At 40.9% G+C, this 18,175-nt stretch overlaps 1 protein-coding gene across 4 annotated transcripts; it reads left to right on the plus strand.

Moving 5' to 3' along the window:
* The first annotated feature begins 162 nt into the window (after positions 1–162).
* Positions 163–12,839, plus strand: Gtf2a2 (general transcription factor IIA subunit 2). Of its 4 annotated transcripts, none has more exons than XM_057767419.1 (5): positions 163–296; positions 3,996–4,114; positions 5,154–5,258; positions 9,631–9,757; positions 12,546–12,839. In XM_057767419.1, exons 2-5 carry the CDS (start codon positions 4,043–4,045, stop codon positions 12,569–12,571), a joined length of 330 nt encoding a protein of 109 aa, XP_057623402.1. In that variant the 5' UTR covers positions 163–296; positions 3,996–4,042; the 3' UTR covers positions 12,572–12,839. The 4 variants fall into 4 exon arrangements, with proteins under 4 accessions (XP_057623402.1, XP_057623405.1, XP_057623403.1 ...); XM_057767420.1 differs by lacking the exon at positions 163–296 and adding an exon at positions 329–762; XM_057767421.1 differs by lacking the exon at positions 163–296 and adding an exon at positions 1,432–1,867.
* The last annotated feature ends 5,336 nt before the right edge of the window (positions 12,840–18,175 follow it).

An 18,175-nucleotide genomic window follows, 5' to 3' on the forward strand; every position in this document is an offset into this window, starting at 1 on the left:
CCGCTCTTCCAAATGGGAAGGATTAATGAACCACAACAGCTCGCCTTAGCGCCACAAACTCCGGCTAGCAGGACAGGCGTCGGGCAGGCTTGAGGTTCCTCCGCCCAAGCGGGAGGGGCCACGCTCCTGCTCGGAAGCTGAGGTGGGGGCCCGGAAGCCCTCTGGCGTCACCTCCGGGTCGCGCAAGCACTTCCGGGTCACCGGTCCAGCGCTGTGGTTTCCGTGGCCGAGGAGGTGGTCGCAGCGGGCGCCCTGCCCGGCTCTGCTGGCGCCGCGGCGGAAGCGCCTTCCCTCAGGTAGGCGGCGGCGGGGCCGGGAGCGGGGAAGCCGCGGCGGGGCGGGCGGTAGCGAGCGCTGTGGCCGCCGGAAGCCGCCCCCAGGCAGACGCGGCCGCGCGGGAGCAGCCGCCTTCCCGCTCTCCTCAGGCCGCGCTCGGTGGACGCGCGTCTGGCTCAGAGACCCGACCCGAGCGCTTCCGCTTCATCTCCCCCGGGAGGAGGGAGTTCCGCGGTTCTGCAGCTGTCGCCACCTTAAAGGATTGCAGATGGCCTCGGCAACTAGCTTCAGCAGACGTTGAAGTCGCTCCTAGCTGTTTTCTAACTAATGCTTAGATGTCGAATGGGAGCGCGACCCGGCTCTCTGCTGGCCCGTTGCAAAGTTTGCATCTCTCTGGCCCTTTTCGCCTCTTCTCCACACCCGTATGCCGACTGGTGTTTACCTTCAACGGACTAAATGTTTCGTTTGACTCCCGTCGTCGGTCAGGTACTGTTCTCGGCCCGCAGGTTTCCTCAGTGAACGAAACACAAAGATCCATGCTCTCGTGGACCTTACATTTTATACAGTGAATAAATATAAGACCGTTATGTAACTTGGCGTATGGTACCAACAAAAAAAAAATCTGAGCGAGCTAAAGGGTCTGGATTAGTTCCATAGTGGGTGTGTGATCAGCTGAGGCGTTATTGGGTGGGAGCTGTTGGGGCAAGGATGAGTTTTGGGTGGTAGTCAAGTTCATATCTCAGCAAGAACATCCCAGGCAGCAAGACCAGCCACCAGAGAGGCAGAAACATGCCTGTCATGCTCAGGGAAGTTAGCATGTCCGAGAAAGGGGATAGAGGCAGACAGTAAGACCAGACCTAAAAGGTAGCCACATTGTCAGTGCAGACGAAAGCCGCGAGAAAAAGATGTTTTTCTAGCCCACGTTTTCAAAAGATAACCCCCAACTGCAAATAATAAAGCGCGTGGGGGACAAGTGTGGAATGAAGTGAAATCGGGACACCATTTCGATGATCCAAATGCCATGTGATAGTGGCTTAGAACAAGGGAGTAATAGAGGTGTTGAGACATGGTTGGATACTGCGTCCATTTTGAAGACTGTGTTTACAAGATTTGCTAGAAATTGGATATTTTAGTGGTTTACCTGACTTTGAGAGCTACATTAAAGGTCTAAGCCAATGGAACTTTGATGTTACTTAAGCTGAGAGATACAAAAGACAAGTAGAAGTTTTGAATAGGAAATTAGTACCAGAATTGAGAATTGTTTGGAAGACATGCGAATTGGGGAATCACCAGCTGATATTTAAAGCCATAAAAATGAATGGTAGCCCTTCATAAATGGACAGAAAAGGAAGAGACTGTCCACCGTTAATCCCAGCACCCAGGGGGCAGAGGAGGCGGATCTCTGAGTTCCAGACAAAAGGGTCGATCAGCCGCATGAACCAGTGAATCTAAGAAGAAGACACCCCCAAAGTGAAGTACCAAGCAGAGATCCTGTAACTGGAAGTCAGCTGTATCAGATGCGTTGGTTGGTGAAGATCATCCCTCAGTGGCCTGCAGCATCAGCTTCATTACACTTAGTGCTGAGAGCTTGGTATGACTAGGGGAAAGGGAGAACTGGAAACAATGAGTCAAATAACCCTTAACTTTTACCAAACAGGAATAGAATGTAGGTGGCAGGGGAAGTGATTTTGAATAGTGGTGGTTGCTACTATACCCAAGGTGGGAGAAGTAACTGCCACTTTGTTTGCTGATATTGATGATGAGAGAAAGAAGGAACAACTGAATTGTTAGACAATATCCTCAAGTATGCTAGAGAAAGAGGCCTGATACAAAGGTGAGAAATTACATGTAGATAAAAGCATGTTTAGTGTACTGACAGAAAGACAGAGTGTATGGGTACAGGCAGTGGTAAGTAGGTGAGTAGATGGATGTGGTGGTGAGATTCTAGTTTCCACTAATTTAATTTCATCAGTAAAGTAGAAATGTGCCCCGCATGAATGTATTTCTAGTGTTTTTGATATGCCACCAAGTTTTTTACTCAACAATAATTCTTTTAATACATAATACACACATTGTTCAGAGTGGTAAATACAGAGCTGAACTGGATTTCCCTGTCTTCATGTATCATCTAGTCTGATAGATGAGGACAATACCATGTGTCAACCTTAGTTATTGGTAGTAGTGAAACTGTGTGTGTCTGTGTGGATGCACACACATGCACACATGTGTGTGGGTGCTTATAGAGGCCAGAAGAGGACATGGGATCCCCTGGAGCTGAAGTCACAGCTGGTTGTGATCTAGCCAGTGTGGGTGCTTCAGAACTGAACCCAGGTCCCCTACAATTGCTCTTACCTTCAGGAGAGATGTCTCAACTATTTGATTTTTTTTTTCTGTGTAAAATAAACAATTTTACATGTGGGTATAAAGAGACAAGTGAGGACAAGAGATAAAAGTTTGGAGTAATCAACATATAGATGGGGTTTAACACCATAAGCTTAGATGGAATAACTAAGGGGGAAAGCCAGTAAAGAGAAGACTTAAGAAGCCTTAGGGTCACACATAGGAAGAATTGCCAGAGGAAACAGGAAATACAGTAGTTCACAAGCTGGGAGTAAAGAACTGAGAGTGGTACCCCAATAGCTAAAGGAATGTCTCACGATCACAGAATGATCTCTTGGATGAGATAATGGCCAACTGTATAGAAAGATGGCAGGTCATTACTTTTGCCATCTCATCTGATAGTGAATGTTTGAGTGTGTCCGTCTCTGGACAGTGAACAGCTTTGAGTCTGTCCTCCTGTCACCATTTTCAGGGCCCAGAAGCAGGGTTTTTGTTCCTGCAGTTCCCTTGTGGAGTAAATTCATCCTGTCCTCTGCTTCAGCTTCACCTACCGCTACAGTCTGCCCGTACTTACAGATGTCCACAAGCCTTACACTTCCGCACTTCTATGGCTTTTCTTACCCTCCTGCCGTCCTAGAGGCTTTCCTCCTTTGCTTGAAGAATGGGAAGCCAACTTGGTCCACAAGCAGCCTACATGATAAAATATGTCACTCCTTTTTACAACAAATTTAACCTTTTTAATGTGTCTGTTACCCTTTGTAGAGTCAGATTTTTAGGACCCAGAGTTCATCTTCATTCATCTTCTTGTCTCTGTTTCCTGTCATAGTGCCATCCTCATGGCAGGAACTCTAATGGAATTTTAAGAGAACATAAAAATAAAGGGCCCAAATGCAGATGCCATGTCACTATGTGACAACAGGTAGAACGGATGCTATATGGAAAAATTTAAACTTAAGAGAAACCTGTGGGAAAAGTAAGAGTAAAGATTTTAATGAGCATGTCAGCATACTGAATTAAGATAAATACCAGCTAGGTGGTGGCACACGCCTTTAATCCCAACTCTCAGGAGGCAGAGGCAGGCGGATCTCTGTGAGTTCGAGGCCAGCCTGGTCTACAAGAGCTAGTTCCATGACAGACTCCAAAGCTACAGAGAAACCCTATCTCGAAAAATCAAACAGAAAAGAAGATAAGAAGATAAATACCATACCAATGTTAAAAATCAGATAAATCAACTTTGAACAATTCTTTTAAATTATACAGTAAATTAATATAGTAATCGATAACGAGTTCTAATAGTTCTATGTTAGAATACATGAAGTAGTAGACTATTATATATAATTTACATTGTTACAGGTTGGTCTTTTATATTAAATTTGTAGGACATCAATGCAAGCCTGAAGAAAAAGTAATTGCTTCATTTTAAGCCATGGCATATCAGTTATACAGAAATACAACTTTGGGAAACAGTCTTCAAGAGAGCCTTGATGAGCTCATACAGGTGGGGGCCAAATATTAAACATGCTTTATAAGTCTTCAAATTTTTTTTGTTAAAAAAATTTTTAAGGTGAATGATTTTCCCCTTATTATTAGTGATGAAGTATAGAAATGATCCTTGGAAGTATAGTCTTCTCATCGCAAAGTTAGAAGCAAGGGATATTCTATCACTTTAAAAGTAGTTCTGACCAGTATAATGAAGGATTCTTTGAGATTTGAGTTAGAACTTTAAATTTTTGTTTCAGTTTTAGAAGAATTAATCTTATTAAATCATACAACTAAGAAAGTATTAAATATTTTTTATTTATGTTCTGTTGTGATCTGGAGGGAGATGTGGGAGCGAGGTGGCTTTTTTTTTTTTTTTTTTTTGGTTTTTTTTGTTTGTTTTTTGTTTTTTTTTTTCGAGACAGGGTTTCTCTGTGGTTTTGGAGCCTGTCCTGGAACTAGCTCTTGTAGACCAGGCTGGTCTCGAACTCACAGAGGTCCGCCTGCCTCTGCCTCCCGAGTGCTGGGATTAAAGGCGTGCGCCACCACCACCCGGCGGCTTTTGTTTTTTTGAGATAGGGTCCAGGCTGTCATTGAGTGTGTTCCATAGTTAAGAATGGTCTAGAGCTTCTGGTATTCCTGCCCTTGCTCCCAACCCGCTGGGATTGCAGGTGTGCAGCACCATGCCTGGCTCCATGTGTCTTGGCATTACTATATAGACTTTGTTAAGATTTGTCTTTGTTTTCTTTATATATAGGGTCTCATGTCTTTTATTAGGAAAAAACTTGGTTTCCCATTTGTTGAATACTTTGTCCACCACTGAAGGAACAGGAAGATTTTTTTCCTGGCTTTACAAACTCACTGCAAATTTCCTTTTTTGTAAAGATAGTAAAGAAGTTTTGTCAGGTTTTGCTTCATCGTCACTTAGATAGAGCACAGGGAATAAGGACTTCTGCTTCAGAAGTTTTGGTTAACTTCTGTTAACTATTAGACTATAATTTATTTATTTTGTCTTTAATGTTCTTAGTGAATTTATGATCTTCATTTTTTTTTCTCAGTCTCAACAGATCACCCCCCAGCTTGCCCTTCAAGTTCTACTTCAGTTTGATAAAGCTATAAATTCAGCATTGGCTCAGAGAGTCAGGAACAGAGTCAATTTCAGGGTAAGGATATTTTCCTGTATCTGGAAGTCTGCACCGGTTACTCTGAGAGCTTATGTGGACTCAGCATAACAGGAGGATTTGGTTAGTCTGGTTTGGGAACTTGTTGTATAATAATCGAATGATACACTATTTTTTTTTTTAAGATTTATTTACTTACTATGTTTGCATATATGCCCATATCCCAGAAGAGGGCACAAGATCTCATTACAGGTGGTTGTGACCTACCATGTGGTTGCTGGGAATTGAACTCAGGACCTCTGGAAGAGCAGCCAGTGCTCTTAACTGCTGAGCCATCTCTCCATTTTTAAATCAGCTGTATGAAGTTTCTTCATTCCATGAGATACATAATTGCTTTTAGATTTTAATTTTCATTGTTTTACAAATCATCCTGTATATGTCTGGCTTTTTTGTCCCTGAAGAATTACTGAGATTTCAAAGGCCTGAAAGTATTAGCTGCAAGGTGGAAGGTAAGTGACAGAGTAACCCTTATTTTCCGTTGTTTCTCAGACTCTGACCTTCCAGGAAAGGTTGGTTATCTGTAGAATCTTCATGTTGCCTCCCGTCTACCCTGAGATAGCTTGCCTTACAAAGTCTGTTCTTGTAGCTGAGCGTTTTTTGAATCATCCTGCTTTGAACAAAGTACCACTCTTAATGTTGTGGTAATTTGGGGTTAAGAACTCATTGCAAAATGTGGCAAAATAGTTTACCATGTGAGTTGGTGGAGACACATTGTGGATAATGGTGTTTGCTGTTACCCTGTTGTATCTCTCCAATATCTTAAGCTTTGTTACAAGTTATAGCCCTACTATAGAAATAAATTTAAAACACAAAGACCAATATAGGAAAAGAGTCTATGAGTAACATTTAAGAAAACCTAGGTGTTGAGGAAAGGCGAGTGTTTTGTTGATAAAATACAAAAAAAAAAAAAAAAACCAAAGTATTATTTTTTTAAGCGTTTAACTGCCTATTAGGTAATAGACATTGTTCTAGGTATCAGAAATGCAAAAGTGAACAAAATAGATGAGTCCCCTTTTGACTTATGTTTTACTGAAGAGATAAAACATGTGTTTATGTTATCTATAAATGTCTATCAGCTTTGCATGCTTAAAAATTAAAGGCATAAATAGTCAAATAGAAGACTATCAGCCAGTCATGATGGTGCACACCCTTAATTCTAGCACTGGGGAGGCAGAGGCAGGCAGATCTCTGCCTCTGCTGCCAGCCTGGTCTACAGACTGAGTTCTTGAACAGTCAGGGCTTCTTCACAGAGAAACCATGTCTTAGGGGAGGGGAAAGAGTCTCTAAGAGTATAAAATTTGACAAGTTGATTCTTAGGTTTTAATAGTACAGGTTCAGACAAAGTTGTTCTTTGTCTGCCCAGCTTGAAATTTCAACTTTTAAATCGATCTTTGTTAAACTGCAAAAGTTTTGGCCTCTTAGAAAATTGATGGACTACTTTTCAGAGGCAGTAAGCTTCACAAAACCTTGATAGTCTTCTAATTGCTGTGTTAGAAGTGTCTAGTATGAGTTTCTTTTGCAAAAATTAATTGAACACTTGTGTTTCTTATGCATACTGTTTTTAAGTCTGTCAGTTTTCCAAGAGTTGGCCCTGACCAACTTAGTTTTCCAGTTTACTTTTTCTTTTCCCATTGCTGCTGCTGCTGCAGCTGAGGATTCTATACCCTGCTCTGCAAACTATATATACAAAAAGCATTCTGTTTAGCTTGGTGTACCATATAGCAAAGAAACAACATATTGCCACTACTTAATTTTCTAAGTCACATTGCTTGATATCAGTATGCATTTTATGTATAATAATGTTTGCTGATCTACCAATAAGATTGGATCTACCCATTTAAGAAATAGAGTGGTTTTACACAATAAATAAGCTTAACTTTAAGATTCAAAAGTTATACTACTCAGTAGGATATTACAAGAAAAAGAGTTAAGTATGAAAACTAAAGCTTTATTTATAAGTTAAAATTTATTAGTAAAATGTCAGAAACGTGACCATAGCAGGATTTTAGAAAGTAAATTCACATAGAATTAATACATATAACTAGACTTTTAAAGAGCCACTGTGTGCCCTTAAGAGGATGGAAGAAATGGCCAATTAAACATCATAATACTCAGCTTCAAACAGTAATAAGTAAGCATTAAAATATTTAAATAGTAAAAAAGTATTCCTTCTTATGACAGTTTCTTCTGGTTTTTCATATTTTTGATGTTTGTTGTCTCTATAAATGAGTAATGAGTACTGTATAACTTTTAAGTTGCTGTTTTAAGTTTAGAAACAATATCATCTATTATTGATACATATTAAAAGATTCTATTTTTTAGAGACAACTGTTAAAATCAATATTGAGTCAAAGGAACTCTGAAAGAAAAAATGAATCTAAAATTGTTTAAAGTGCAATTCTTCTAGTTCTTATAGATAAGGTACTAGATTCTAAGTCTCAAGAAATACACAAAAACGCAAGATACCTAAGTAACTAAAAATTATATACAATAAAGGTTCACTATCCTTTGCAGCTCACCTTTTAATAAAAACATTGAGGGAGTTGGATTTTTATCTAGGAGCAGGAACATATCCTTGGACATAAAACGAAGCAGTTTTAAGTGTGAAAAAAATTATTAGGTTAAACACCAATACAATGGACAAAAGCATGTATACATTCACATGTAAAGTTCAGCACAAGATATTTAAACAGAAAAAAATCTTAAAATCCTACAGTATCATCCATATTGGTAAAAACTGAGTCTAAGTATAAAGATGATTTTAAAAACTGATGGCTGTGAATGAATGAGTTAATGAATTTAGTAGACACAAATAATTAATGTGCTAGCTTCTGCTGGGCTCTGAAAATACAACAGAAAGCACTGGTTTCTTCTGCCAACATAGTTTAGCAAGCAGACCATTAAAACAAATACATTAACAGTATTAGGATATATTACAGTTCAGTAGGAGTACAGCAAGTATGAAAGACAAAAGGCTAGTCCTGAAGAATTATTCAGAGTCAGCTAAAGGATGGTGGTATTGTGGAAAGGAAGATAACATTTGGAATGTGGTAGGAAGTTCCAGACAACAATTCTTTAGGAGGTTCTAATGTGAAGGAAACCTCAAAGAAACCATAGGACCCCCAACAAGTCCAGATCCTGTACTGATGCTTCCAGGAGGTCAGTGAAGGACCATTGATCATAGGAGCCACACAGTTTTACTCACATGAAGAGTGAGTTACAGGGGAATAAAGCTAGAGGCAGAAGACCATGCCTCTTAGCCAGCTGAATCAGAAGGGTCAAAGTAGCTTTTCTGACAGTTCTAAAAGGGATGGCTAGACATGGAGAAGTTTTAAAAGGCACATCTGACGGAACTTGACACTCGATGTGGTGGAATGGAAAGAAAAACTAGTAATTTGAATGACAGCAGAGTCACAGAAAAGGCTGGTTTGGAAGATAGTGATGTGTCTGAGCCAGTTACAGGATTTAAATTGTCTTAATGTTTCTAAGGAATCTCTGCTTTTATAGAATTTAGAGAATGAACACCCAGGGAAATATGGAGCTTTAAGTATTTGTAAAAGAAGTTCAAATGGAGCTAGGTACATATGTTTAATCCCAGCACTCAGGAGGTAAATCTCTTTTGAGTTGGAAGCCAGTCTCGACTAGGCAGGAGAGAGTTTAGTGGATAAGAATGCTTATTACTCTTACAGAAAATGTGGGTTTGGTTTCCAGCACCCAGATCAGGTGACTCCAAATCAAGGGATCAGACTCCTGGCCTTCACAGCCATCTGTATGCGTGTAGTACATATAAACGCAGGCAAACATATATCAGACATATATATATATATATATATATATATATATATATATATATATATATATGCACATATAAAAGTTAATATTTTTAATCAAATGGACAAGATATAGTGGTGCACTTGGGAGGCAGAGGCAACAGTTCCAGGACAGCCTGGTATCCATAGTGAGTTCCAGGACAGCCAAGGCTGTGTAGAGCAACCCTTTCTCAAAAGAGATCAAATGGACTTTCATAATTTATCCACAAGAGGGCAGTAGACATACAAATTTAAGCTTTCATACAGATTTTCATTTCAGGTAAGTAATTTGCAGATTGTTTTAGAGTGCTAAAAATAGTTAGCAAAAATATTCTTAAACTCTTCCCTGAGCTGACTTATCCAGGTTGTCTCTTACTTATTTCTACGTAGATGAAATTAAGAAAATAATTTAAGTAAGCTAAACATTAAGCATACTGTTTTAGGAGCTATATACTTGGTAGCTAAGTTCTCTTGAGTTACTTTGGAATAAAGCATGAGGGGAAACAATGGCTTCTCATGGCTTTTCTCAATGTTTTGTTTTAAAGGGCTCTCTAAATACATACAGATTCTGCGATAATGTTTGGACTTTTGTATTGAATGATGTTGAATTCAGAGAGGTGACAGAACTTATTAAAGTGGATAAAGTGAAAATTGTAGCCTGTGATGGTAAAAGTAAGTGCTCCCCTAATTACTGTGAAAGTAAAATTTGTTGAAATATTTTTTTCTCCTCTTTAATTATCTTGATCTATCTGAAAGCCTCAGGGGAAAATGGCCAGGTGACCAACCTTCAGATAAAAACCTCGCTTCTGGATTCTACATCTATCTCCTTTACTGACCTTACATCTGTATGCTCACATGGCAAACAGACACTTAACACAGATTAAATTCATGTGCAAGGAAAGTAAGCAAATTGCTAAATTTCCTTCCACTGAGTTGCTTATTTGAAGCAGTCATCAGGCTTCTCACTGCCAACTTTCTCTTTAGGAAAGTAATGTGTAACTTTGAGCATTTATCTTAAAACTTACGTGTTGCTGAATACCCTGTACTTTATATATAACAAGTTAATTATTTTAAAGCTGATTTAAACTATTGCAGTTATAATGGGAGAGCCCCAGTCCTCTGATTTGTTAAAGTGCACAGCACTGCCCCCTGCTCAATGACTGGCTATTTCCTTTTGTTTATTTTTGAATAGAACCCAAGGTCTTGTACTTGCTGGTTTGCACAAAGTCATGTTCTAGTCCTGTGTTTTATTGTGTATTACTTCAGTTGATAACAGCTGTGTTTGAAGCACCACACCCTGGAGTGTAAAGATTTCCACTCCAAGAAGGGGCTTCTAAGAAGCAAGGGAAAGATAGGAAGTAATAGCCCCATTTCTTGAGTTTTGTATCAAGTTTGTTTTGTTCTTGTTTTTTTGAGACAAAGTCTCTGTAGCCTTGACTGGCCTGGAACTCACTCTGTAGACCAGGCTGTCCTCAGACCAGAGATTTCACCTGCCTCTGCTGCCTAACTGCTGGGATTAAAGGCGTGTGACACATGACTAGCTACAGTCTGGATTTTTAAAGAATATCTAATCACTGAAGAAATGTAGAGAATACAGAAAGCTCCATATATAAACTTGTACAGAAAGCTAGCTTCCAAAGTCAAGACTTTCATGTCTTAGGGTTGTATTTTTATAGTAACATATCTGTGCACAGACATGTTTACACACATTTTTTCATATAGAGTATTTTTAATCTGATTTCTGGTGGCTACATAAAATTTTCAGTCCTTTATATTTATTTAATTTGATTTTTATTTTTTCAGGCACAGTTTCTCTGTGTTGCCCTGCCTATTCTAGGACTCACCTTGTAGACCAGACTGGCCGAACTCAGAGATCCATCTGTCTCTGCCTCCAGAGTGCTGGGATTAAAGGCTAAAAAGTCTTCCAGATGTCAAAAAGTCTAGGAAATTAGCACTATTACACTGACTTACTCATCAGAGCTAACTAGGAGTCCTCAGCAGTAGTCCTAGAGATTTCTTAGTGTGACTAGCAGATACTTAACATTTTTTTTGTTTTTGCTAGGGACAGTGTACATTTGAGTCACTTTTTGTTTTGTTTTCCATTTCTACAATGGTAGTACTGTTTGCTGTGCCACAGGTTAAATTTCTGTATTCAAAATAATTTATACTCTCATGGTTTTTTTTTTCTCTTGTAATTTAAGCTAATAACATCTGTATAACTCTTAGGGTTTTGAGTGCTTATTGAACCATTGAATTTGTGCATTATTTTTGTAATTCCTAGATATTTGTAAATTAATATAAATGGGCCAGGTGGTACAGACCTGTAATCTTCATTGCTTGGGAAGCTGAAATAAATACTATCTTCAAGGACTGCCTCGGTGAAGGTGAAAGGTGACCTAGTGAGCTCAAGGCCAGCCTGAGCAACTTACACTCTATCTGAAAGAGTGAAAAGGAGGCTGGAGACTCAGCATATTGATAAAGGGCTCAGCTTATATGAGACCTTAGGTTCAATCTTTAACCCTGGGGAAGGGAGCGGGTAATGAGCACCAGTTCCATTGAGGAGAATTTGTGTAATGATGAAAATGTTCTTCATCTGCAGTCCATAGTAGTCATGCATGGCCCCTGAACACTTAAAATGTGACCAGGGCAACTAAAAACTTTTATCATCTTATCTCATTAACTAATTAATTTAAATTTTAAATAGCTGCATGTTGCTAACCAGTCACGACTGAATTGAGCAGGGTAGATGTGACCAGTAGAAGGTCAGTTTCAGTCATTTGAACTCAAAAAGCAAAATTACCCTTTTTTACTTCAGTTAGGTGTTCTCTGGAGAGCTGCCCTAATTTAAAGCAAATCATGGTAATTGATCTTCAGCAAAGATTGGATCTCTGAGTTTGAGGCTAGCCTGGTCTACAAAACAAGTTCCAGGACAGCCAGGGGTATAACCCCCCCCCCCCAAAAAAAAAAGGAAGGAAGGAAAATGGTTGTGGTGGATTCCATTTTTCTGTATCCACAGGAAAGGATGAAGTCTTAGACATGGTTAAAATATAGTTTGGCATTTAAAGATTAAATTCAGTTAATTAGGAAAATTCCTAATAAATCAGGTGCTGTTATAAAATTTCATACTTCTAAAATTAGCATCCTAAATTAAGCTGTGTTCTCAATAAGTAGCAGAGAAAAGGGCAGCAATAGCCAGAGCCAGAAGGTTGCTGGATTTCCCAGCAGGGTGTGGCCTGAAAAGGCTATTTACACTATCACACAGCAGATAGCTGGAGGCTTAGGCTGTTTCTTTCCTCTGCCTTGGGAAGGAAGCTGTTGACCTTGGCTGAGCCTCTCTGGAGTGCCCCTCTCTCCCTGCTGCCTCCTCCTCCTCCCCCACACTGTTAGTCTTTCTCTAGATGTACCTGAAGTACTGATATTTAGGATTTGCTCCTTGAATTGATCTCTTTCCTATTTCTAGATACTGGCTCCAATACTACGGAATGAGTAAGAAATGCGGCTTTTTTATGCCACCTTCTGTTATTTTCATCGCTTTTTGAAGACAAACATAGAAGAGACTTTTTTTTAATTTATTCTCACGGTGCAGAAATGACAACACTGTGCTATACTACCCAAGGGTTCCACAGAGAGAAGCATGTGGCTCTGTTCTCTTACATGACCTTTAGTACACAGCATAAATGGAACTTTTTTAAATGACAAATCAAAAGTGGTTGCCTTCACAAGAATATTCTTCAATAAACTTGTTTTAAAACTTGTTGTGAGTAATAATTGATGTAGCTGGTTAGCAAGGAGTTGTCAGAATACCAGATAAACTATTAAGAGGGACTCGGAAAAGGTATCCTTCTGATAAAATCATGTTTGCCTTATCAATTGTAATTTTATCTGTTAAATACCAGGGGCAGACCCAAATGTGGATGGAATTTTACTAAGAAAATCTCATGCACGCATACCCTTTTTTCCCCCAAAGAACAAATTCAAAGATAGTTATCAATGTGAGTAACCTAAGCTAAGGGGAATGAGATGAACTTTAGATAGCTGGTATAGGAGAACTAAGACCCTGCTCCAAACAGCATTCCTGTGAGCATGTCACTTATTTTGACCTGGCCCTTATTAGTGTTCATACATTTTTAAATGGTCTCTATCTTACCAATTACTGGAATTATAATTTGTATCTAAAATCCTGGGCCTGGAGAGACGACTAAGCAGTTAAGAGCTTTTGTTCTTACAAGGTGCCTGGGTTTGGCTCCCAGCACCCATATAGTAACTCACAACTGCCTATAACTCCATTTGCAGAGATTAAACACACTCTTGAACCTCTGAGGACTCTAGACATGCAAGTGGTGAACATACATACATACATGCAGGCAAAACACAGGGTAAGTCTTTAAAGTCCTACTCCAAGTCCTACATCTGTTTCTACATCTCTGTGCTTGAAGGAAAAGTGTCCTGTTGTCAGACTTGGGAAATGCAATGAAGAGCATGGCTGTCTATAGACACTGTTGAGAGAGCAAATACTAGGTGATTGGTGGATGGATTTAGTGCTGGCTTAGCCACATCTCATGTAGACTTGGCCCTTCTGATTTTTCTTGACAGGGTTTTCTCTATGGCCTTGGCTGGCCTGGAACTTGCTCTGTAGACCAGGCTGACCTGGAAGTCAGCTATCAGCCTGCCTCTGTCTTTCCAGTGCTGGGAGTAAAGGCATGTACCACCACCACCCCACCTTTCTTATCACTTGGTAGAAGTGAACATCTGGCATCTCCTTTTGTGGCCAACTTCATTTCATCTGCATTTCAACACTTGAATGTGAATGTGATAACATTCAAGATGATAATTAGGGTCAGCAGAACTGTGGGGAGGGCCTAGAAGGCAGCCCAAGCCTGGTGTTCCTATTTGTACAACTTGACAAGCTGATGTGAAACCCTGGACCCAACTTACATAAGGCATCAGTTTTGTTTTTTGTTTTAAATGCTATTATTGTTTTGACTGGGACAATAGCCAAGACAGCTTGTCCAGAGATCAGACATGGGACCTTCAACAGTCTCAGAAAGCAGATAAGTCACTGAGAGAGCTGCAGCTGAGTCTCTGGTAGCTATATTCCTGACACAGTGTCTTGTTAAGCATTCTTAAGGCTGCAGATATGTGGTTCCTGCTTTACCAGACTAAGGTGGTACATGTGACCTAACAAAGGAGTCACATCCTAAAAAGACTTAAGCTTCATTGTGATTTGCATTGTGTCTTTTTCTAAAAACAGTATTACTATTGTGTGTATAATTGGGGATCAAGGGCAGATGTGTGCCATAGCATGAATGTGGAAGTCAGAGGACAAACAGGATGTCTGTTTCTGCAGTTTTCATGTGGGTTCTGGAGATTGAGTTTCTAGACTTGTGTCTGAGCCATCTTGCCTACCCGCTTTATCATGGTTTTGACACATCCTCTTTATGGGTTTTTCTAGAGAATCATGGGAAAGTGCACCCTAAAAGGAAGATGTGGCCTATCATGATTTGGGCATATTAATGAATATGCCTCTTAAGTGTTTTATACAACTTTAGAAATCCACAATGCAGTACTTGCTATTCTCCTTAGGGATAGCCCACCTCAATTTCTGGAGTGCTTGCTTTACTCAGTAAATCAGCTTAGCCAGTGTTGATGGTGCTCGCCTTTAATTCTAGCACTTGGGTGGCACAGCAAGTGAATCTCTGAGTTCAAGGCCAGCCTGGTCTACAAAGCAAGTCCCAGGACAGCCAAACCTACACAGAGGAATCCTGTCTGTGGGGAATGGGGAGATGGCTCAGAAAATCGATTCTGCTCAAACATGAAGGCCAAACATTTGAATCTTCAGAACCCACACAAAAGCCCCTCAATGTGACCTGTGATCCCAGCACTGGAGAGGCAGAGACAGGTTTCCTGGGACTTGTTGCTACTCAGAGTGGCAAGCTCCAGGTTCAGTAAGACACTGTCTCAAAAATGAAAAAAGGAATCTTTTTTTCTTGTCCAACAAGTAGAATATTTAATGAACATTTCTTTAAAATACTGTTTTATTTCCACTTTGTCAACCCTAAAAACAAGGAGGTCTAAGTGTAATGATCTGCTCTGACCCTTTAAGAGACAAGCCATGCCCACTCCCTCCCCTGTCCGCCAAGGCAAGCTGATCTTCAGCTTCCAGCCCGAGTCCCTTCTCTTTTCCATCTCTCACCTGAAGAGGCAGCTTCTACCTTGTTCCATTCTCCCCACTTCTCCCCTTCCCCCATCTCTATCTCTATCTATCTGTCTCTCTGTTTTTCTCTGCTCTTCCCCCTTCTTCCCTTACCCTCTCTCCATCCCTTCCATAATCTACTAAATAAATATCCAACCTCACTCTGCATGGTGTGTCTATACATGTCTGTCTCTTACCCGCCACGTGGCTCCCTGCCTGGGACCTGCTGCCTTCGGAGACCTGCGCCGTATTCTCGTGGCATGCCCATCTGTCTGTCTCTCCTCATGGGACTCGCTCCTCGTGGCCCACTGCAGCCACTTGGGAACTGCGCCATTCCTGCCTGGGACTGGCAGCTCTTGGGACCTCCTGCCCACTGCCACCACTTGGGGACCTGTAGCATTTCTGCCACTGCAGCCATTCGGATCTACGGCATTTTACTTAATCCATTACATTGGTGCTGTAAGAATCGGGAGACTCTCCTGCCCCGAGTCATTATCCCAGGATCAGGATCCAGAACCAGGTATTTTTTTCCACAACAACCACGTATTCCATATGCCTGAGTGTAATTTCTTTACAAACACCAGCTTCAATTGGTGAGTTCCCCCCATTTTGGTCAGCTTAACCATTTCTCTGAACCTGAGGAATTGACCATTGAGCTCCCGGAAATCTTCTGGTGTTCCTAGAAATGGGGGGACAGACCCTAACCATGGTCTTTGGGCTATGGTTGTGCCCTTCGCCAACATTCATCTCTGGATTGCTTCCCTTACCTAAAATCATCTTTGGATAGCCCGGGGTTGGTCCTCCCATGACTGGGGTTCCAGGATCCCTCAGATTCTTTCTCTTTTTTTCTTTTTCTTTTCCCCCTGCCATGAAAGGTCACTCGGAGCAGCCTCTGGCCTCTCTGGCTTCTAAGTTGCCTTGAGCAGATCCAGTCAGGCACTCCACCTGTAGGCAGAGGATACTCTCCTACAGGTCCTGAGGTGTTCACTGCCAATTTACACCCTGCCTATAAGGGGAGACATCCTGTTATACGCCTTGTGGTGTCGCTGTTTTGTGGGTTTTCAGTTTCAGCTATGGGTAGCAAGTCATCCAAGCCCATTAATCCAGCCCCCTCCCTAGGATGCCTTTTAGAGGCCCTAAAACCCCAGGCCTTAATGCCCTACTTCTTCAGCTCCTACCCTCACTCCACTGGTGTCCCGCCGGCTCCGCTTTTACGGGAGCTTTCTAACTACTGTAAGCACACAGGCAAATGGAAGGAGTTTCCTTAAACTGTCCCTGCCACTGCTACTGCTGCCAACAAGATTGGTTGAATCTACAAGGCGACTGTTTCCAGTTCCAGCCTTTTGCTCCCCACCGTGGCTTGTGGCAAAGTGACTCAGCAACAGGGCAGATCACGCCTCTATGTTTCTCTTATTAAACTTAAAATCCCTGCAGCTCAAAAATTGTGGCTTTTCCATGCAACATGTAACCACTGCCATTTTGTCTGAGATCAGGTGACCTTACCACCACCTTAACTGAAGTCAGGTGATTTCACCGCCATCTTAACTGGGTGGATTTTCCATATAACGTGACCACTGCCATTTTGATTGAGGTCAGGTGACATTACCACCATTTTAACTGAAGTTAGATTACTTCACTGCCATCTTGGCTGAGAGCCAGGTCAGATGACCAAGTTCTGCCCTCTTTACTGAGGTATTCCCTGCCTGGTTCCCCAGTGTTAATTCTGTTACATGGGTGACTTTACCACCATCTCAAGTAAGGTTAGGTGATTTCACTGCCATCTTAACTCATAGCCAGGTCAGGTGACTAAGTCCTGCCATCTTTACTAAAATATACCCTGCCTGGTCCCCCAGTTTACTTATGTTTTTGTTTCTAAATTCCTCTTGTTGACTCTGTTGCATCTGTTTTGTGCAGTGGCATGCCTTTGGTAGCACTCACCAAAAGCATCCCCTTCATCCAATTCCTGTTCACTCTGTGTGTGTGTGTGTGTTCATACATGTAACTTAAATGCATATGTTTACTGTTAAATGTTATAATGACTGTTCATTGTATCTCATTCCAGATTACAAAGCAATAAGTTTCATGTTTTAAATTGGTATGTACTTTTAAGTCTCTTACAACAATACAGTATATTTAATCGTACCCTGCTTTAAAATATATTAAGATGTTCTCTACTATTGTCAGTTCTGCTGTTAACCTTCTATTGCATGCAGTGTTTTCTTTCTATCTTTTTACGAGTGTAAATCTTACCTGTTAAGTTGAGAGCCAGTACAGTCAAGCTTGGATCCAGCTCTCCAGGCAAATTCTATACTGTAGCTTTACCTGATAAACAGCCCTCAACTGCTCAGCGATCTGGGGAATGTGGCATTTAAATATTTGACTAGTAAAAGACTTTTTATAACAAAGAGAGACAGGTTGGCTCCAGCAGCAACACTCTATTTCCTCCAAAGAAGACAGAAGACAAATGGGCACAAAACAACATTCATCTGCACTTTTCTTCAACTGCCAAGTGCTGACCATTGGACAAAACTGCCTTTCATCTAAACTGAAGCTCACCAGACAGTAAACAGAATCACTGGACTTGACAACCTCGCTGCTCAGGTCAAGGTAGGCTTGTGTTCCTACAGATTTCTTAGCCCACAGGATCTGCTGGAGCCTCACAGACCCTGCACTAAACAGCAAAAGACAAATACAACCTTCAGCGACCATGGAGGACCCTGAGGAGTAGCTCTAGGTGCTAGCCAAATAAATGCTCTGTTGTTTTTAATCAGTAACTCAATAAAAATTTTATCCTTCCCAAAGATCTCTGATGCAGTTTGACAGCTGAGAGGTTCTGTCAGTTTAAAAGGACAGCCTCACCAAACAAGTTTTATTAAATTATAAATACAAGTTATTAA

Source organism: Chionomys nivalis, chromosome 4 (assembly GCF_950005125.1).
Source record: "Chionomys nivalis chromosome 4, mChiNiv1.1, whole genome shotgun sequence".
Lineage (NCBI taxonomy): Eukaryota > Metazoa > Chordata > Mammalia > Rodentia > Cricetidae > Chionomys > Chionomys nivalis.